General features: G+C 41.1%; 1 protein-coding gene and 1 long non-coding RNA gene across 5 annotated transcripts in view; one reads left to right on the forward strand and one right to left on the reverse strand.

Annotated features, from left to right (window-relative positions):
* LOC144077209 (uncharacterized) overlaps positions 1-22,938 on the forward strand; it is an 85,710-nt gene that overhangs the window by 49,907 nt on the left and 12,865 nt on the right. The window contains exons 6-8 of one of the 2 annotated variants that reach the window (XR_013300965.1): positions 14,294-14,359; positions 19,868-19,888; positions 22,352-22,719. This is a non-coding gene — a long non-coding RNA (uncharacterized LOC144077209). Of the gene's footprint in view, positions 1-14,293; positions 14,360-19,867; positions 19,889-22,351; positions 22,720-22,938 lie in introns of those variants that run through there. The other variant, XR_013300964.1, reaches the window with a different exon arrangement.
* bnc2 (basonuclin zinc finger protein 2) overlaps positions 12,874-22,938 on the reverse strand; it is a 187,370-nt gene continuing 177,305 nt past the window's right edge. For all 3 annotated transcript variants that reach the window (XM_077604763.1, XM_077604764.1, XM_077604765.1), the window contains one exon: positions 12,874-17,839. In XM_077604763.1, the coding sequence (XP_077460889.1) occupies positions 17,110-17,839 (730 nt within the window). In that variant the 3' untranslated portion in view covers positions 12,874-17,109. The remainder of the gene's footprint in view (positions 17,840-22,938) is intronic.

The raw sequence follows: 22,938 nt of genomic DNA on the forward strand, positions 1-22,938 counted from the left end.
CAAAAGTTATTTAACTTTGACGGTCGGGAACGTAAGGTCTTTGTGACCGCAAAAGCATGGCGGTTTAACTCTTTACCAACGCAGATATATTTAACGATGGTGTCAGTCTCGCTCTCCTTTCTCCGTTTATTCAAAGATGTAGTTTGGTTTCCATGGTAATTGCTATTCTTTCTGTTGAACCTAGAAGACCCCAGCTTTCTTTTTTAGGGCAACAAAGTGAAAAAAGCCAACAACAAAAAAAATTGTTCCAGCTACGCTTTGCTACCATCGTGTGGAACCCAAATACTGATAGATAAGTAGGCGGGGTTTGACTAGGAATGGAAAAAGCCGCCATCCGTCCATCCCGTTGCGCCTTGCCTACATGCGGCCCCCACATTGGGAAGACATTCAACCAGGCGAGGTTCCAACACGCTACATTCCCAGATCGTACGTTGTAAATATTCCCCGTTGGAACGAGCGCATCCCATTTTTCACGTCTCATCTTCCTGACTTCCATCCCATCATCGGTCGCTGGGTTTGATGCCCGTTGGCAGGCGGCGACGGTGGCCAAGACGGGAGTTCAAAACAAAGAGCTTTGGATGTCTTGCCTTTTGATTTGTGTTACGGCAGGAATGCAGAGCTTTTTATGCCCTTTTATCTGTAAAAGACAGCCAAGATTTTTTACCTCACGGTTCAGACATGTGAGGTCCGATTAATAAAATAAAAAAACATAAAAATGCCCCCTTCCCCAACCTTCAGAAACCACATGTTCTCTACCTATGTACTGTATATTTGTGCTCGCGGTCATCAGGGTCGCTAACGTTAGGTCTCACAAGACTGTTATGCTAACGTTAGGACTGTTATGCTTCGTCACTCCAACATGTGTTGACCTTATTTAAGTTGTAATCTTAAATCTCAGCAGAATAGTGAGATTTTGTCTATTGATAACTTATTTTATGCCATTTTAGGGGATAGGTGTTTAGTCAATTTTAAGTTGGAGATATTGGGAACAACCTTTCGCTAGTTTCTGGCTGTAGTGGATGCTAATTGGCTAGGTTGTCTAGTTTGTCGTATAATAGAAAGTAAACAGGATTTGGAGTTGTTACTTTGTTTAAAAAGGTTTTGTTAGCTTTTTGTTTAGCTTTGTACAAAAGCTAACTTGTAGCTGTGACCAAAATAACTTGTGTTAGTAGTAAATGTGACTTTGTAATTGTGTAGTTCTAGCAAGCTAGCTAGTACAAAGCTAACTTGCAGCAAAAACAACTTTTAACTTAATAGACATCTAGAAAATAAATTGCAGCTAAAGAAAAAATAACTTGTATTGATAATAAATGGAACTTGCAGTTGTAAATCAATAATGGTGTAGTTCTAGCAGGAGCACCTTGTCATTGTGCTAATGCTAACTTGTATTTTTAGCTAATCTTACTTGTTGTAAATACCAACAAGTAGGGGAATAGCTTTTAGTTTGAGTACATTTAACTTGTTTTTCTAGCAAGCACAACTTGCTGGTGCAAATAAATAATAGCTATAGCAAAAAAATAATTGTATGTTGTATTTTTAACTTGTTGTAGATAGCATAACTGCTAGGATTCGCAATTGCGTGTGTTAGCACTTCAAACACAAGCGACTTTTACTCAAATATCTCACTTTAAGTGTTGACAAAGTTAGCAAGGAAACAGTTTGACGAATAAGTAGAGCTAGGGTATTTTGACCTCATTGATTTTTTTTAACTCGAGGGGGAAGAAATCAGTTGTCATCGTCGAGATGTTTTAAGGTGTGTCCGACGTACTTTTGTCCCGCAAGACTTCCTTCCTTCATCTCAGAGGTTTTAAAACACTCGCACTACAAACAATACGAGCCATGTGTTAACGGTCGGGGCGGGTCGTCTTTGCCTTTTTTTTTAATAAATGCCCCGAGCCAGACAAAAAAAAGTTCCCGGCTGCTTTTTGGGCATTTGCATGCATGCGCGTGTGGTTTCGCCCAAGGAATTTAGCATTGTGTTTATTTGATCTGATGTGCGCCGGCTTCCCAGCGGTGGTGCGATGGTGCGATGGTGCGATGGTGGCTGTGGTGGGATTTTGGAGTGGGTGTTTGCTCCCTTTCAACAGTCTCTCCACATGGCCTCCTGTCTCCTTTGTCTTTTTATAGCCTCCTTCTGGGAGAAGCTGCACTCTCCCCGAATGCGGCGCCAGCCAAAAAAACACCTCTCAGTTCCTTCGCCAGGGCCCGTCACCCGGGGAATTGCGCTCGCCGCTATCCCTGCCTTGCTTCCACGCCTTCTATCATCTACTATCCCGTCGCCCCCGGCCCGGCCCGGCCCGGGACGGACACCGCTGTTTTGTTTTTTTTGTTATGCGGACCGCAAAGGCTAGCGTGGGCTTTTTTTGTTTTTTTTTGGCTTCTTCCTGTCACCTTTCCGTCATCTCGGTTTCATCATCCTCCCCGAGGTTTTGGAAAGCAGAACCCGTCGTTCTTCGCGCTTTCAAATCATTCCGACACGTTTATTGGAAAAGTATGCTGACCCCGCTGCGTCCGTTTGCCTTTCGTGGGAAAACAGCGCCAAAAGTTTAGCCTTACTTTATCGACGCGGTGCTTTGGGAATAGGGATGGGCTCCAGCACCCCGTGACTATGAATGCGAGGGGGAAAAAAAATAAAGGACTCTCGAGTTTCTACACCGAAACTAATGATAACAAATTAAGAATTGTTTTGAAAATAATAGGTCAGTCTGGTAAAACAAAAAATTCGAGATCATCCCTCCGCCCCCAAAAATCACGAGCCAACATGTTATGTAGAGGACCGTAGCGCGGACACGCTCGTCTGTCTTCTGGGCGTACGGAGGAGGAGATCGAGGGGGGGTGCCGGCGCTGCACAGATGTCCGCTAAGTGCTGATGGAAGAAGTGAGCAATTGCCGCGGTCCTTTAGCCTTGCTGATGCAGCCGGACGCCGCTGCGCTCCGCCGCCATAATTTGACGAGGAGGGCCAAAGCGAGCGGCGTGAGCTAGCATATGTTTGCCTTTGCCGGTGTACAAGTCAGAGCCCGGGGGCTTCGTCCGGCCCGACGCCACATTTTGTTTGGGTCAATTCCATGTTTTATTCTATTTTATTCAAATGGAGATTAGAGATGAATAGAGAGTATTTGTTTTTGCCTTTTTTTTTTAGAACAAATGATTAAAAATAACATTGTATTGGCTTAACAAGTCTAATATTTTTTCAGCTATAATGGCAATAACAGAGGTCAAACGTTTTCTGTAACTCTTCACAAGCTTTTCACACACCGTTGCTGGTATTTTGGCCCGTTCCGCCATGCAGATCTCCTCTAGAGCAGCGATGTTTTGGGGCTGTCGTTGGGCAAAATGGACTTTTCAACTCCCTCCACAGATTTTCCATGGGGTTGAGATCTGGAGACTGGCTAGGCCACTCCAGGACCTTGAAATGATTCTTACAAAGCCACTCCTTTGTTGCCCTGGCTGTGTGTTTGGGATCATTGTCATGCTGAAAGATGCAGCCACGTCTCATCTTCAATGTTCTATTTTGGTTTTGTTAAAAAGCTACAAAGAAGCTTGGAAAAGAGAGCTCGGACAAAATTGAACGTCTCTTCACGATTTAATCAGAAAAGCTGCCAATTCATCGTTTTATTAATCCCAATAGTTTATTTGTCAGACATACCCCCCCCCCCCCCGAATAAAACCCACCACGGCAAGAAAATAAGTCGGACAACCGTGCTCTCTCTTGGCATAACGAGGGGAGGGGCACGACGAGCTGAGGTGAAACGGCGAGGGAGCCTAAAGGAGCTTCAAAGTCATCAATCCTCACGGGCGCCCGCCGCGCCTTCAATGGGAACTTAGTCCGAGGATAGCCAGGCGAAGACTTCAATAATGACATCAGCTCGGCGTGGCAAGGATGCGATCTGGCCCTTTGAAGTCCCCCCTTGGCGAGGGGCTTGGCGGATGCCGGCCACGCCGATCGGCCGCTAGAAGCCACCCGGGTGGCTTATCAGATTTAAGCGGGCTTATCGCTGAGACATTCAAGGGTGCGTTGGGGTGCGCGGGGCCGATTAAGGAACGGGGTCATCTCTTCCACTGTCCGCGGTCGGGTTTGCAGTCTTCGGCTGCCTTTGACAAGCATAGGCGTCGCATTCGTTTGGATCGCTGCCGGCTTTTTCCGGTTTTGACCTCTACCATTGAGGGTGGGCTGACTAGCAAAATCGGGAATTGGTGCAAGTTTAAAAAAAAAAAAATTAACAGAACTACAGCGAGTCCTCTATGGCTCCTGTGTCAAAGTGGCGGCCCGGGGGCCAAATCTGGCCCGCCGCATCATTTTGTGTGGCCCGGGAAAGTAAATCATGAGCGCTGACTTTCTGTTTTAGGATGAAATTAAAATGAGGAGTATAGATGTATATTAAATTTCCTGATTTTCCCCCTTTTAAATCAATAATTCTGTTGTTTAATGTTAAATGTTCCATTATTTTGAAAGTTAAGTAGCGTGCTCACTTCCTTCTCATCAGTTGTTGCAAGCAGTGTTGATTAGTTGTTGTTAGTAGCTAAAACCAAAACGCGAGTCATAGCTACTTTGCTTTTTGTGTTTTTTATTTATTAGCGAGGATTAACTATCGAAAAAGGAAACTGTTTGAAAATGAGATCATATTAAGCTTTATTTTTGTAAACGCCACTTGATAAAAGGGTCACAAAATAGGAAAATTCTCTTTACCCACTACCAAATATGATTTTTGACATTTGTCAGCTCTTTTAATGTGAAATGGCGCCTTTGTAAAATGCTTTCCACGCGTACAAGAATATCTTTTGAATATATTCACAATTATCCTTGGTGTAAAACTTTATTTCCTGACCTCGAACTCGATTTTACACTACTTGACATTTGCTCTTGACCCGCTAGTGATTCATTTTTTTGTGACCAGTCCAAAAGTAAAATATAAAAATATATCCCTGTTTGTACCATATGGCTTCAAATCAGCATTGAAGATATTTAGGCGTATTTCATTCCCAATATTCTGGCCCTTCTGACTTGGACAGCACGAAGGCACTTTTGGCCTAGCAAGCACTTCTCCCAACCCGATATTTCGTCAATAAATAAAGCCCTCGCAGTCCTTGTCACGGGGGGGAAAATTTCACTCGACAGAGGCGTATTTATCCAGCCCCTCCACTCCGACCCGTCTTTTCACGCAGTAGGCAACAAGGTCAAAAAAACGGCGCTCCGCCCGACGAAAGCGTCCGGCTGGATCCAATCGCTCCGCCGGCCGCAAGCTAATAGGATGTGGAAACGTTACCTTGAAAATGGCCGTTCTCGGAGAGAAGAAAGCACGCACCGCAATCTCGCCTCGTCAGATTTCCACGGCTAAGGTTTCCGACGCATGCTTCAAAACTCCCTCTCTAATGAGTGGAAAATCATTACCGGCTCCCGCACGACATTTTTTTTTTTTTTTTTGGCCTCGGGTTTCGCCCGCCTGTCTTTCTTCCAAATGTGAGCAAATCTTTTTCACCTCCAGCACAAACAAACACTCAAGCAAGGGCCGTTTGCGGCGGCTATCAAAAGGCAGCATTTGTTTGCAATAAAACGCTGGATTGAAAGGGCTCCAGCGCAGATTTTTCGGCTCCGGTGACGGGCCAACATTTTTCCCTGCCAGGGAAAGGTGGGGGCCAAGGTGAGGAGATAGGGGAGAGGGAGTCTAAAACAACGGCCGGGGGTGCTTGAGGCATACCTGTCAACCTTGGCCAATTGCTGCCCTGATTAATCATTGCAATTCGCCTTATTAAACGATTTAAAAAAACGTATAAAAGCACATATTTACTCACATAGGGCGCACTTAAAAGTCTGAAATTTTCTCCAAAATGTACCGGGTGCCCAATCAGTCGGTGCGACACTAAATTCAAGATTGTGTAGATGTCGCTGTATGACGCTGATAGCTTGGCTGTATGGGTACATTGCTTGCTGACGCGCTATATTAATATAGTGAAAAGGTGGACATGATTGACATATCATGCTTCAAGCAGCACAACATTAGCAATCAACCATAACGTTTTCTTCTGCTACCAGTGACTCAGATGGTACAGATTAGAGCCAAAATGGGTCAAATGAGATCAGTTTTACAAAAGAACGTACTAAAAAAAATCCTGTACAAAAGTGGTTATACGGCATAGGCCACACGTGTCAAAGTGGCGGCCCGGGGGCCAAATCTGGCCCGTCGCTTCATTTTGTGAGGCCCGGGAAAGTAAATCATGAGTGCCGACTTTCTGTTTTAGGATCAAATTAAAATGAAGAGTATAGATGTATATTCAATTTCCTTAAATCATTTTGTAAAATCTAAAAATATATTTAAAAAAAGCTACAATAAACATTGTTTTATATCTATAAAAAACGGAATATTCAGGGTTTTTAATCCAGTTCTTTAAATCCCTTTATAAAAAAATCTAAATATTATATCTAAAATGGTCCGGCCCACGTGAAATCAGGTTGATGTTAACACGGTCCGCGAACCAACCCGAGTCTGACACCCTTGGCGTACACAATTTGAAATGATCAAAAGCCGTGTAAAATACGGTAAAAACGTATACGTTGACAAGCATGTTAAGGATTCCACATCTTGTAAAAATTGGTGTCTTACCTCATTTCAATGGCTTTTTCCCCCTGCTGCTGTCATCTCTTCTGATACCCCGCCCCCTTTAAGAGCGTATCAAATTTGGGACGCCGTAACAGATACGGACAATCGATAGGCGCATTATGAGCCGGTGACACGCCGACCTCCCCCATCTTCGCTGGTTCTGCGACAATGGCTCTCGTCTATTCCCCGGGGTGACGGCGTTGCCGCTCGTTAACCCTTGGTCGACACGACCTATTCAAAACGCCCGTGTGCTGTTATCGCTTTTGAAAAATGTAAACAAGACCTCCAAAAGACGAGGCGCCCATTATTGGGGTTAAGTTGATTCATGAACTTTAATAGAACGTTGATCAAGGTGAACTCAAATATTTGTTTTTAACGGTCAGGTCATTCTCTGGGTTATTTAAATATTAGGGATATGGCCATCTGTAATCATAATGAATGTGTGTATCACGATCATTGATTTTTGAATATTTTTTGACAAGATCATATCATTTTATTCCGGGGTGTCAAACGTAGGTTGGTTGGGGAGCCACGTTAATGCTAAATTGAGGTCACGTGGGCCAGACTAGTTTATTTTGAACGTAGCTGCCGCGATTGACGGCATTAGAAGTGACTTTTTTTAAAAATTAGATTAGATTAGATAACTTTATCCATCCCTTATTCAGGAAATTTCATTGTCACAGTAGCAAGAGGGTGAGAATACAGACACAGCAATACATTTTAGTGTACTTACAGGTGAAATCCAGTAAATTTTGGATCATTTCCTATTGATTTTGAGCGGCTTTCAAAGAGGCTTCTTGTCATTTTGTCGGTTTCTGCTGATATTTGGACCATTTTAATTTTTATTACATTTTTTTTATCAACTCATTGGCTGCCAATGTGTTCACGGATAGGAAATGGAGCAAAGTGCAGCACTTGATCACACAACTCACAAAAAAGTATAGCCTCATTTCATTAGTGTGCAAAATCCCGTGATAGCCGGACTCGAACGCAGGGAAAAGTTATGGCCTGCTCCCATTTATCATCAACGATAGAATTCGAGAATCAGCAAGCGCATGCGTCTCGACTCCATTTAGGGTCTAAAAATGCAAAATCCATTCCCAGGTGGTGCTTGCGAGCGAGCGAACGAGCGCGGGGGGAGGAATAGTTCACGGCGGATTAAAAAATGAGCAGCGGGGTTTGTTCGGGTTCAAGATGCGCTGTATCTGTTGGCAGCCCCTCGGGCCAACATTGTTTGACGTTCTAGCCCGCGTGCCTTTTTGCCAGCATTTCAGGGCTTTATGGCTCGCTGTGACTCTGCCGCCAATCGCTTCCAGATGCCGCCGGTGTGGGAACCGGCGCGGGTTCGGGGAGAGCGTAACCAGGTGCGACCCATCCGGGATGTTCTCTAACCGCGGATTCTCCGACCCTGTTGCGGTCGAGCGGATCGTTAGGACACGTTTGGTGACTTTTTAACGGACTTCCCGCCTCGAAATGTGTCATTGAGAGCGTTAGCTCCACGTTAGCTCCGTGGGCGACGGCGTGGGGGGAATCGGTGAGGGGGGGGTTCAAGTCCCAAAGCATTCATGATAAATGTCTGGGCGTAATGACCTGGAATCTGGTGTCCGCCTCCGCCCTTTTTGTTTTGCGAGCGTATGTAACGTAAGTGTTCAAGAAAGCATGGAAATAATAATGGCGCTCCCGGAGAGCTCAAGTCGTTGGATCTTATTCAAGGAAAGGAAAGGAAAGGTTATTTGCTGAATGAGTATCTCTTACCTTTTGAATAAAGGAAAATCGGACCGTTTAAATCATCGGGCCGACAGTGACGGCGCCAGACATTTTTCACTGAACGGACGTTCGGAAGGCAGTTGGAAACTGGACGTTTTGGGGTAGTATTATTTATGAGTGCTATCGGATACACATGCCTGATTTTAAATGCCCTTTTGGGGACCTTTCTGATCATACGGGTCGACAAATGTGAGGGAAATATGGGCTAATGGCTAAATGCTAATTGTTGAAAATAAAGTTAAAGTTGGATAAGACAAAGATTAACGTTATACATGTAAATAAAGATGAAAATCTGTTCAAAAATGTTCTATTCCTGAGCAAAATCACAGAATTAAAGCGCATCATCATTAGAGATGCTCTCTTCCCACTTTTATGTATTTAATAATTGTCATTTTTAGTTGATTTTAAATGCTCTATTGGGGAACCTTATGATCATACGGTTTACAAATGTGAGGAAAATATCGGCTAACGGCTAAATGCTAAATTTTGGCCAACGTATTAAAGATAAAGTTAAAGTTGGAGTGGACAAAAATTAACCTTATACATGAAAATCTGTTCAAAAGTGATCTATTCCTGAGCAAAATCACAGAATTAAAGTTTATCGTTATTAGAGATGCTCTCTTCCCACTTTTATGTATTTAAAAATCGTCATTTTTAGTTGATTTTAAATGCTCTATTGGGGACCCTTATGATCAGACGGTTTACAAATGTGAGGAAAATATCGGCTAACGGCTAAATGCTAATTGTTGGCCAAAGTATTAAAGATAAAGTTAAAGTTGGAGTGGACAAAAATTTACCTTATACATGAAAATCTGTTCAAAAGTGTCGTATTCCTGAGAAAAACCACAGAATTAAATTACGTCGTCATTAGAGATGCTCGCTTCCCACTTTTATGTATTTAAAAATCGTCATTTTTCGTTCACGGTATTGCAAGAAAAGGCTTCCAAAAAGCGGTGTAAACACGATAGTTAAAATTGGATTTGCTATTTTAAAAAAAATCAAGAAAAAAATCATATCCTACTTGATTTTGAGCACGAATGCAATTTTCCATAACATGTAAATAAATAAATCTCTCTCCCCTCGCCTGCTTATACTGGATTTGACTTTGCCTTAACCTCCTCCATCGGGCCACCTCCTCCAATTCCTTTCGCAGACGAATCCCAAAGGCGGGTGACCGATAAGAAGGCGGTTCCGGCGAAGCGGGTCAAACCCGATGCATCCTAAGCAAAAAAAAATCAAAAATTGAACAAACAGCAAGAAAATATCTTCCCCGTCGGACGCTCCCAAAGTTCTCGTCGGCGGCGCAAGGCTATTACCCTGCTAGAAATTCTCCCGTCCACATCTCCAGCTAATTTACAAAGATCCCGAATTATTCTCTTATCTGGGGCTTTAAAGGTTGTAAGGTTGATTAACAAGGCTCCCCGTCCTGTTTATCAGTTTGGGTCCGGGCGCGCAAAATAGCCGGCGATAAGTGCCCAGGCCATTAAACATTCTATTTCCCCTAATATTTGTCGGCATCCATCTGCTTAACTGATCTGCCTTCACTTTAATTAAAAGGGATTCCCGTCTTGTCGGGGTCATTATGCGCCGGACGAGGAGTTTGTGATGAGTTCAGCGTTCCGTCTGTCCCAGGGTTGCCAAAGGGCTTTTTTTTCATTTCTGCCGGACGCCGTGCCCAACCCCCGACACCCTCCAGCTTAACCCTCTCGCCGCGATAGCGTAGCGCTCTCTAAGCCCAGCTAAAGTCGCCCCAAAAGCCAGAAAGAAATATAAAATCAGCTCCATTCAAATGGTGTCTCACGGACTTTAATGTTACCGACGTAACCCGAATTTCGTTTCATCCTCATTTGGGTCGTAGAGGGTGCTGGAGCCAATCCCAGCGGCGATGGGGGACACCCATTCACGCTCACACTCATACATAGGGGCAATTTAGAAGGCTAAATTAGCCTAGCATGAATATTTTTGAGAGAAATATAAAATCGCCTCCATTCAAATGGCCTCTCACAGACTTTAATGTTGACGACGCAACCCGAGTTTATAAAGTTGAAATTTCTGTCAAAATGCTCATTTTTTGAACCGCTTTATCCTCATTTGGGTCGCGGAGGGTGCTGGAGCCAATCCCAGCGGCGGTGGGGGACACCCTGAATCGGGGAGGGACAACCACTCATACATAGGGGCAATTTAAAAGGCTAAATTAGCCTAGCATGAATATTTTTGGGATGTGGGAGGAAAGCGGAGTACCCGGAGGAAACCCACGCAGGCCCAGGGTGATGTATATGTATATGTATGTGTATATTTTTTAACTTATTTCTTTTACTAGTAGCAAGCGTTGGACAGGGGTGTGGCTTTCAGCGTGGCTTTTTTATTAACTTTAAAGAAATATATATATTTGACTTTACTAAAAATCCGCAATGTAGTGAAGCCGTGAAAGTTGAAGCCGTGATATTTGAGGGATTACTGTAACTAATAAATAAAAAAATAAATAAGTAGTCAACATAATTGGCAGGAAAGTGCACAAACAACAACAACAAACAAGTGAACAGATAAATAATCAATAGATAATAATAATAAATACATAATCAACAAAAAATAAATAAGTAGTCTACATAATTGGTAGGAAAGTGCACAAACAACAACAACAACAACAACAAACAAATGAACAGATAAATAATCAATAAATAATAATAAATACCTAATCAACAAAAAATAAATAAGTAGTCAACACAATTGGTAGGAAAGTGCACAAACAACAACAACAAACAAATGAACAGATACTATAGACAATAATCAATAAATAATAATAAATACATAATCACCCAAAAATAAATAAATAAAAGCGGGCCTGATTTTGTCAATTGGAGCGCACGGCAACTTTTCCCGCTCGACGGCGTGCGTCTCCTCCTCCTAATAGTTTGATTTTCCCGACGCTAGTTGGATCGATGCGGCTGTTTACAGTTTCTCCCCCTCCTCATCCCTTTTGTCTTTTTTTTCTTTCTAATTTAGTGTTCCCAAACCACGGACAAGGGTGTGAGCGTTGCGTTGCGTCCTCCGTGCTGCGCTTGCATCTCGGCCCTCCTCCCACGTTCTCCATCACCGTCCATCGACGTTCCGTCCGCCCCTCCTCTTCCTCGCTTTCTTTGCTCTTCCTCGCTCTCCATCCGTCCGTCGCCATTGCCAGGAGGGCCGCGAGCCTCCACACTTGGAGACGTGACGGATGGCTCGTCAATAGCATTGGCCGGCGTGGCCGACCGCGCTGGTGTAGAACTAAATCGATGGCAACCCAAGAAAAAAAAAGGGAATTTGGTGGATGTTAGGGAGGAGGAAATGATCTTTAACCCTTTGGGAGACAGTTGACAGTGGTTCAAAAGTTACCTCTAGCTCGCTTTTGGAGTGTTCCTTGTGGCAGTTGGTAAAAATGGGGAATTGATATTGAAAACGCTTATTGGCGAAAATAGACGTAAATCCGTTTCAGCTCTTTACATTGAAAACTAAGAGTTAAGATACCTAAGTGTGTAGTGCGAGCATGGAGAAAAGTTGCATTTTTTTAAACAATTTTTATTTTGTCCATTTATTTCTTTAAATTTTAGAACAATATCATGAATTCTGTTGTATTACATTTACATTAAATATCAGCATGCCAATTCATTTGAAAGTAACTCACAAGAAGTGCTCATGCTAGCTAATGCTAGCACTGGGGATGTTAATCAAATGAGCAGAAAATAGCCTTTTTTAAACTATTTTTATTTTGTCCATTTATTTCTTTAAATTTTGGATCAATATCACGAGTTCTGTTGTATTACATTCACATTAAATATCAGCATGGCAATTCATTTGAAAGTAGCTCTCAAGAACTGCTCATGTTAGCTAATGCTAGCATATAAAATGAGCAGAAAAGTAGCCTTTTTAAACATTTTTTATTTTTTCCATTTATTTCTTTAAATTTTGGATCAATATCACGAGTTCTGTTGTATTGCATTCACATTAAATATCAGCATGACAATTCATTTGAAAGTCACTCACTCCAAGAAGTGCTCATGCTAGCTAATGCTAGCCCTGGCGATGTTAACAAAATGATTATTTTTTCCCCTACTAAATAAACCAATTGTAATGAGCTCTATTTTCTTTCAAAATACGTACTTAGCCAAATTATTTTGTATTATTTGGTATACAACAACACAATTTTAATACTTAAAAAGGAATATCTCCTTTCAAAGTCGCTCATGCTAGCGACGTTTTAGGCGTAAATCGTCTTTATAGATTTTTAGACTTTCAATTTACGTTATTCTGTACCATTTCTTGCTAATTTTCGCACACCGGCATCTGCTTTGCCTCACGCCGATCACCCTTTTTATGAACTCTTTTCATCTAATTGTCCACTAATTGGTCAAGATAGCCTTATTCTCCAAAGACCCTTATCTTTAGGTAATTAACGCTTTTCGCAAAACCTACTAGAAAATCACACTTTGATTGACATGTGTGTTTTACGCAATGAGATGCAGTGACAACATGCCAGTGACTGATAAATCTTTAATATAAAAATTGTACAAGAATTCTGATACAAATTACAAGAGGTATTTGGACAAAATATGAATAAAATTCCATTTACATCCCAAAACCCTTATGCATTTTATGCCCAAAAAAACAGACCAATATGGACAGGTATGATACAAGGGGGAAAAAAATGAAAATAAAAAAAGCAAAAAAATCATTTTGGGGGACAAAAGAGGACCACATTTCCCCCTATTTGCAAACAAGGAAATACCTTTTTAGGTAACTTTTTGCAGTGTTGACGAGGCTTCTAAAATCACCGTTTGTTTTTGTTTTTTTCCTCCCGGCAAAGCGCGTACATTTTATCTATCAGCCGCGTTCTGTGGCCTTTTTAAGACATATACGCAGGTCCTCAAGTGTGCTAGCTAAAAACGCTAAAGTATGATTGGCACAAAACATCAGCAATATGAATTTACAACATTTTTATTATTATTTTTTTAAGACCGTTGACATTTCACAGGTTCCAGTTCAAATTAAGACAGGTTTTAAAGGATAAAGAACGAAGCATATACAAACCGACTTTAGCGTTTAGCCCCGCGCGAGCTACATGAACACCTTTAAACGCCGCGTGACGTAAAAAAACGACCTCCTTTTGACGTGATAACCCGACCGGAAGAGGGATTTTGGACTAATGTAGTTCGGTTCCGTTCGCTACGGTGCGAATTGTACAATTACCGTGTTTTTTAAACGGATTATGCTAGTGGTTAGCGCAAATCTGCTGTTCGGTTATATGTTATACACAGTGTTTCTCACGCAGTAAGCCGTTTCGTACGAACGTGTTAGCGCTTTTAAGCTAACACATTTTTTGGATGTCACTTCAAATGCGTGAGAGAAAGTACGAACGTGTTAGCGCTTTTAAGCTAACACATTTTTTTGGATGTCACTTCAAATGCCTGAGAGAAAGTTGTTTTTTTTCTCAGAATGGTTATAATAATTGACTTTTTCGGTAAATTGAACTTAACGTAAAGCGCCATACCTGCATTCAGCCACAAGGGGCGCTGTTAATCGGGTTTATATTATTTTTACATGTCACTTTTGATTTGAATTATTAGCTTTTTTGAGGGTAGGGCATCAATGACACAGTTTTTCCGTTACTGTGACAAAAAATGGGTTGTAAATACTGTACAAATGTCGGCGCCTAACACTGCATAATTCGTCCTTCTGTTTAGCACCAAGTCAAGTAAGACAAAAAAAAATGTTGTATAGTAACACGTCATTGCGCAGACAGTTAAAACCAAAAAGGAAGGAAGCAAAAAAAAAAAATACTGGACTTATTTAACACGTCTACCCATCAATAAATACCCCGTTCCCTCGGCTACTTGGACCACTGGATGTAATTGTACCATTAAACAGTCGCATTTTTTTGTTTTTTTCTTCACAGAATTGCAGCCGGCGATGTCACAGCAAAATGATTTTTAAGACTCAAGTGCATCGTATGGATCAAATGGTAAGTTGGTTGTTACCCAAAGAGCTTTTCGTGTTTGTTCGCTCACAGTGGAAGGACTATTTTGTCACGATATCATTGGCTGAGGACACTTAGATGACTTGTTGTGCTGCGTTCAGACCGGCTCGGTTGTTTGAGCTGATAGGCCACGCCCCAATTATTTCCGTTGTTGAACAACATCCAATCCGATAAAATCCAAACAAAAAAAGAAAATTGGACGACCATTATTTGGAGATTAAAGTACGTTATAATACGACGAGATGGAAGTTGGAATTTTGGCAAGAATAAGACATACGTTGTATCGTTACAGGATTAAAATGGTAGTATTATGATATTAAAGTCGTTTTGTTGATTATTTTTTATGTTACGTGAACGCCGCTTGACGTAAAAATTACATAAAAATGCTGTTTGGTTTCACGATCTGGCAACGCAAAACTACTTGAGGTTTAATTTTGAAGTAATATTAAGAGAAAAAATGTTAAAATCACAGTCATTATATGACTTATTTTTATGTTACTTGAACCGGAGACTGGCGTTAACTTTTGGTGTTGTAAAGGTCGGCGTGAAGACGAAAAATATTTGGTTGTCGTGCGCCAAAATGCAGGCAATCTGAATGCAGCAGTACTCAATTAGCCCTCCTTTTGTTTTTGTTGCTAAAGCGGGGTGCACACATATCATGGTTATTGTGTAAAAATAGGGAACTTTCCATTGGTTAAGATAACTGCAGATTTTATGTAAACAATAATTTTTATTTTGACTTCATCATTCTTGTGATGAACTAAAAGCAATTGAATTAATTTTCACACTTAGCTAAGTTACATTGTCGGATTTTTATCTCAATTGTTTACTAACTTTGTGGTGGCTCACGATTGGTTGCTTCTACATTTACTTAAATTGAAGTCCAGTTTAATTAACGGCAACTTTTAACTGATGACTTTTTTTTAACCCTAAAAATTTGGAAATGTAAGCAAAATTAGTTTACTTAAAAAATGCAGTGTATGTGTGTGCTCTGCTTAAGTGAGATTGTTGGGAATTTTTTGTTGTTGTTGTTTACGTTTGGCCACGTGCAAAAAGAAAACTGCCGCGTTTATGAAAGTTGACCGTCATTTCACTCACATCTCTTCAGTCCCCATTGCCAAAAAGTCCTCACTTGTACTCATATTACACGTCCCCTCGTATAGATGCAAAGTGCAAAAAACTGAATTGTATACTTAGCGAAATCATAAAACGTAAGAGGGGAAGAAAAAAAATGATTTGAAAAGTGTAGGAGCCTCAAATAGCATGCCGACCGCCTCGGAATATCTCACAAAGTAATTCACATGATATTCTTTTTTTTCTGGTTTTTCTTTGTTTTGTTTTTTTTACATTTCGACAGAGCCCCAGACTAATGGATCGGACACCAAGGCAATGAACTGCATACTCTGTACGGACAAACTATCAACTCGTTCACACAAAGTACTAGTTTGTCCACACCGAGTACTAATTCATAGATACGGATTACTAATTCGTCCATATGAATTACTAATTCGTCCACATCGAGTACTAATTCGTTCATACAGATTACTAATTTCTTCACACGAATTACTATTATTATTTATTAATTATTATTTGTCCACACCGAGTACTAGTTTGTCAACACCGAGTAATAATTCGTAAATTCGGATTACTAATTCGTCCACGAGTACTAGAGTGTCCACACCGAGTACTAGTTTGTCCACATCAAGTACTAATTCGTAAATACGGATTACTAATTCATTAACGCCGAGTACTAGTTTGTCCACACCGAGTACTAATTCGTAAATTCGGATTACTAATTCGTAAATTCAGATTACTAATTCGCCCATGAGTACTACTTCGTAAATTCGGATTACCAATTCGTAAATTCGGATTACTAATTCGTAAATTCAGATTACTAATTCGCCCATGAGTACTACTTCGTCCACACGGATTAGTAATTCGTCCACACTGAGTACTAATTCGTCCACAAGTACTAGTTTGTCCACACCGAGTACTAATTCGTAAATACAGATTACTAATTTGTTCACACCGAGTACTAGTTTGTCCACACCGAGTAATAATTTGTAAACTCGGATTACTAATTCGCCCACGAGTACTAATTCGTTCAAACGGATTTCTAATTCTTTCCCTCTAATTAGTAACTCATATGTACAAAGTAGTAAAAAGTATTTTTTTTTCATTCATGTCTGGGGCTCCATACATCCCCCCTCCCCCCTTTTGTGATAAAATTACTCAAGATAAGATGCTACCTCTTTCTTGCCTATAGCTGGAAGTATTGTACTGAGCTGTAACATAAAAACCATAAGCCAGAGTAGCGAGAGAAAAGAAAACAAAAAAAAAATCAACAAAAAGAGGAAAAAACAAACAACCATCAACACAAGTCTTGTACACTAAAAAGCCTCTCGGGGACATTATTTACAAATGAAGATGTCATGCTTTTTTTTCTTCTCCATTTTGGGGTCACGCAGGGGGGTCATTTTAAAAGCTATCGTTACACAAATACAACAAGTTTTTTTTCTTCCTCGATACTATCTTGTCTGCAGGCAACGTCACAAATAAGAAGTTCCGTAGATTCTTTGGAGATAAAAGCGGGGTTAGTTTACCAAAACCAGGAGGGGACGAAACCAACCCCGCCGCTAAAGTCCTCGCCGGAGTCCGTCCTTTGCGAACGCGGGAATAGTTTTGGGAAGAAGAAGAGGAAGAGGAGGAGGAGGAGGAGGAAGAAGAAGAAGAGTTCAGTCTGCCAGAGTGGCGAAGGGCGCCTTTTTGTGCAGGTTGGGGTTCTGCGAATGTCGATTTCGGCTGCGCACCGAGCTGAAGGCCATGTTGCAGCCGGGCACCTTGCACTTGTGCATCTCGCGCAGGTGCACCGTCTTGTAGTGCACGCGCAACGTGCCCTTGTTGCTGTACGCTTTGCGGCAGATGTTGCACACGATCCCCCCGCCGCCGCCGCCGTTGGCACCGCCGCTTTCGTTTTCGGACGGGAGGCAGAAACGCGACTCTTCCGGCTTTTCCTCGTCGTCCATGTCGATGTCGTCTTCCTCCTCCTCCTCGTCCTCCTCACGCCCCGGTTCGTCCAACGGGACGCCTTCGTCGCTGCCCTCGTCGGACTCGTGCGAGGAGTGGACGCTGCCGCCCGACTGGAGGCCGGACGCGGCGGCGCTCAAGTCCAGCACCACGTAGTCGTCCGGCCGTCCGAAGCCCAGGCGGTGGTGGTGGTGGTGGTTGTGGTGTTGGTGGTGGTGGCGTCGCCAGTGGTCCTGCGGGTACGAGTCGCCCGGGGGGACTCGGAAAGACGTCCGGCCCGTGGGGTCGCCCGGGGACGCGTGGCGCCCGCCGGCGTAGATCTTGGCCAGCAGCTCGGCTCGGAAGTCCTCGGGAAGCGTCGTCAGTTGGGGGGACAGGACGATGTCGTCCAGCTCTTTGGTCAGCAGTTTGCGGTGCAGGTTAATGTTGGAGCTGTGCCTGAATTGCAGAACAAAAACATTGGGATTAATTGACATCCTGCGTTTGATTGGATGTGCAGCGGATATCTCTTTTTTTTTTAAATTTATGACAGTTCATACACACACACAAACGCATTATTCGTATAATGTGTTTGAAACGGAAGCGGTGATGACATTTCGGGGTCGTGCGGTCAAAAAGGAATATTTTGTTTGAATTTTAGAACCGAGAACTAATTGAATATCATTAGCTTTTACCCAGTTTGGTTTAGATTTAATGACCCTGACAAATATGGCAGTGCTTTGAATTTGGTTGCTTAGGCAAAAGTCTCCTCTAGTCCTGACATTGTTTTTTTGTATTAATTTGAAATTTTGAAATATTATAAATTTCCTATTTGTAATATTTTCAGATTTGATTTTTTTTAAATTTAGAAACATTTCCTATTTCTAATATTTTCATATTTGATTTTTTTTAAAATGTAGAAACATTTCCTATTTCTAATATTTGCATATTTGATTTATTTTTTTGAAATTTTGAAACATTTCCTATTTCTAATATTTTCATATTTGATTTTTCTTTAAAATTTTGAAACATTTCCTATTTCTAATATTTTCATATTCGATTTATTATTTTTAAATTTAGAAACATTTCCTATTTCTAATATTTTCTTATTTGATTTTTTTTTTAATGTAATTTAGAAACATTTCCTATTTCTAATATTTTCATATTTGATTTATTTTTCCTTATTTCTTAAATAATTCAATGTTTACTGTCGTAACTTCCGGCCTATAAGCCGTGCTTTTTTTCATACTTCTGGCTGGGCCTGTAACTAATACTCCCATTAATTTTACTATTGTTACTTTAACATATGTTTACTCTGTTGTCTCCTCCAAAAAACGGCCCTTCTAAAAATGCCACTCCAGTGCAACCTATTCCATTTCTTCATTGTGTATTCTCCAAAAAACACTATTTGTAATCCGGCATTTGTTTTTGGGATCGTTTCGATGATCTCGGGCCATGAGTAAATTTGAATTTGACTTAAATTACCTTTCATATTTCAGCCACATTTTCTCTGTTTGGATCTGGCAAGTTTAGGCCACCCACGTAAAACTTACTACACCAGGACGTACATTATTCCCAGTTAAGATGCAATTCCTCTCCGTGTAGCGCTACCATACGCAGCGAGAACCAGAGCGCATCCCGCCAGTGTTTACCGCCGTCAGCACGTCTGCACGGTCGGTGCGCGCCCCTCAAATCCAATAGAGTGTGACTCAATTAAACAGTCATGGCGTATTGAATGCGAGTTTATCAATTGATCGGAGCCGCGGTAATGTGATAACAGAGGGGGGAAGGAAGCGCCTAGCGTATTAGCGTATTAGCACCACCGCCAATTCACGCCACTCTCCCTTTAATTAATCCCAACATTTACATTCCCTATTTGTCCCAGGCAAACTTGAGAAATTGACGAGATCACAAAGCATACAAAAGCCATGCCAAAGGGGTGCAAAAAAAATGCCCGGGAAGGAAAAATAATCTTATTTTTTTTCCCTTTTTACACACACTCGTGACAAAAACTGCAGGAGACAGAAAACCCAGCATCACACCAAATTAAAATAGTATGCAAACACCTTTTTACATAGGTTTTTTTTCCATGCAGTGAGGTGAGCAAAAAAAGAGGGAAAACCTTAGCCAAAAAAAAATGAAAAAGGGGGAGGGGCACATACTGTATGGAGTTACAATGGATAAGTAGAGCTTACCAGCAGTGGCAGGGTTGGTGCAGTCAAAAAGGGTCCCTTTCCTTTAATTATTTACTTCCCTATCCGTCCTGCAAGAGGTAAAAATACATTCATTTAAGGGACCCTTTTGCGTCAAAGCGCCAGGAAAAGCGCCCCCTCCCCGACCCACCCATCGGCAAAACGCGGCAGAAATCGTTTATTCCGGTCACGTGTTTTTTGCCAAAAAGTGGAGGTGCTCGTTTAAATTGATTGTTGTGTTTTGGGTGTTTGAAATGGGATTAAAATGTGTTTTTTTTGTTTGTGTGTTTTTTAGGTTGAAGATGACGATGCTCAGGTAAGCAGGCTTTTTTGTGTAGATGTATTTTGGGGTTTTTAATACATACAGCAACACCTTCACTGCTAATAAGCTCAAAGTCAGACTGTAGTAACTCCGTAAGAAAAATTAAGGTCATATTAGAAGCATGGAAAATTTTTGGGGAAGGTAGAAAGTCCAAAATTAGTTGAAAAAAAATCACACTATGAAAAAATATATATAACTAGTCTTGTAATGTTAACAGTTTTAAAGAAAAAAACGTTTTTTTTTTAAATAAACATCACCTAAATAAAGATTATTTTCTATATTTGAGCATTTTCCTGATGAACACAGGCTCACAAAATATACTTTAAAAAAAGCAAGAAAAACAGACAAAAATATTTTGATCATTATTAAATTTCCCTGTTACTAATTCATATTTCTACAAAAAACCCTAAACATTTCTGATCACAAAACCACTCCAAAACGATGAAAACGTTCCTAAAATCAGATAATGTATTCCTTTTTCATTGCGTATTTTCCCACTTATTATCTATAAAATCTGTTTTATGATCATGTAAAAAAATAAAATAAAAACAGAATACAGATTTGGCCGCTAACCAAGAATAAAACGATAAGATTTCAACTTAAAAGGGCTGAACTCTCCAACATAATTAACCTTCCCTCTCTCCCCGTTTAAGCGGCAAGGGACAAAGTCGGCGTGAAAGGAACGGGTTCAAGTACCTGAGCCAAGGCTAAAAATATGCGAAATTAAAATGAGATGAATAACCGGTGTCTCCATTAACGGCTCTAATAATGATGGCCGCTTGCCGCACTTAATCACACGCTGTCGTTCCTTTTAACTCCCTGCGGTAAGCCAGCCATCTCTTTAGCGCGGCGGTGGCGGCGGCGGGCAAAAAAAAAAAAGACCTTAACTGGTTAGGCACGCAAATCTTGTTTTAGATTAGATTAGATTATATTAAACTGTATAAATCCCGTACTTGGGGAATTCACTTGCAGTAGCGACAAGGTAAAATTCTAAATAAAGAGACCTAAATAAAATAGAGAATAAATAAATAAGTAACTAAATAAATACGTGTGTTACATGAAATATACTTAATTTTCTTCATTTATTTTGTGTCCTAATGAGGTGCAAATTCAGGAAAATTTACTTCAGTCACCTTTTGTTGTATTTTGGCCGGAATTTAACCCATTCACACAAATTATAAAGATTTTTTTTAAACGGCTATAAGGCACTCATTTTCTTTATTGACTGCCACTTTTATTTTTTATAGAAAAAATACATTCATATTACAGTAATCCCTCAATTATCGCGGTTAATGTAGACCAAACATGGCCATGGAAATTGAAAAATCACGAGCTAGGGTTACCCCTATTATAACTTTATTTATTTTTATTTTTATTCAGTGCTGAGTCCTAGTAGCAAGAGTGGCTTCCGCTTACAAATTTCAGCGTGAATTTTCAAATTTTTATGAATTAAAAAAAATATATACATATTTTTTTCATAATTAATAGCGGAAAAAAATCACAAAGTAGTGAATTCGCGATTAGTGAAGACGCGCTAATTGAGGGATTACTGTAATGTGTTTGTATCAGGAGGGTCCACTGTAAAAAGTAGCGCTGCGATTGGCTGTTCCCTGCCACCTGCCCATAATTAGTTGGGATAGGCTCCGACACCCCGTCGACCCTCGTGAGGATAAGCAGTACAGAAAATGGTCACGTTATGGTCTGAAAATGACAGTATCTACTTTATAATTCTTTATAAAAATGTTATTGTTGTAGTATTTTGTAGTATGACATTTCCATACATGCTAATAACGCTTTGCTAACATATTTCATAGTTCCCGTTTCCATTCCGGCCAGCCGACCTTTCGTATTAATCGGCGAGGGAGAGCGGCAGAAACGAGTGCCAATTAGCCGTTATTGCCACGCAATTGGCCGTAAATAAAATTAGCGGCGAGCAGAACGGAACCCGATTCGTCTCCCTTAAAAGTAATAAGCGGCCATGTTATGTCAACGTTTCCTAATTTCCCGGGCCTTAAATGGCTTTTATGAAAACGAGCCTATCGCGTCGCCCTTTTATTGCCGTCGTTACGCTCAAATGTGCATTATGTCATTAGCGCGCCGTCCAGGGACGGACGGCGTGTGCGTAACTCGGATTTTGAGTAATGGAGCTCATACTTTCGAGGGAATTTACCACCCACCGAGGTACGCTAGCCGCCTAGCACTAACCGACGCTTCACGCTAGGTGACGTCAACGCAACGGCGAAAGGTCAGTCGCTTTTATTAAGACACCGCTTTGTATTCCGTTCGTGAGGACGCGCTAGCCCGGGGCAACAGATTTTCCGCGCCGCTACGGTGAACACACACACCCGCGGCGGGTCCCGCTACGTGTTAACCCGGGTTGGCCACGCGCTAATAAATGCGGCGGTTTGACTAACAGATGTCAATGCTAATGCGTGCGCCTTCACCTTTCCGTGACAGGGCGGCAGGTAAACAAAATGGCAGCCGGAGGCTCGCCGTTCGCGTGTCCGTTAGGTGCCGGAGCCCGTTTTGACTGGGCGGAATTTGACTGGGAGCAGATGTCACCAAATTAATTTTGTTCCTTTACATTTCTTAATAACTAGCAGATGCTACAAATGCGAGTGAATTTAATTTGATATTTAGATTTGATCGTTAGAGTAGATATCTTTTTCGAGTCCCTCAGAATTTTTTCTTTATTTTTCTGCTATTAGCGATGAATTTTTCTGAGATGATTTATTTGGGATTTACAGTATTTGGCTCAATTACACTCCTTAATGCTAATGTTGGCTTTTTATCAGGAGAAGAAGCTAGCTTGTTAGCTACTGTAAGCAGAAACTTTATTTAAAAATGTTATGAATACAAACGCTTTGTCTTATTCTGTCTTTATGAGAAGAAGCTAGCTTGTTAGCTACTGTAGACAAACTTTATTTAAATATGTTATGAATACAAACGTTTTGTCTTATTATGCTGTGAGACATTTTATATTTATATAAAAAAGGAAAAATGGAAGCAGGTACATAAAAAAGTATTTTTTGTCAAATTTAGCG

This window comes from Stigmatopora argus, chromosome 7 (assembly GCF_051989625.1).
Source record: "Stigmatopora argus isolate UIUO_Sarg chromosome 7, RoL_Sarg_1.0, whole genome shotgun sequence".
NCBI classification, from domain to species: Eukaryota; Metazoa; Chordata; class Actinopteri; order Syngnathiformes; family Syngnathidae; genus Stigmatopora; species Stigmatopora argus.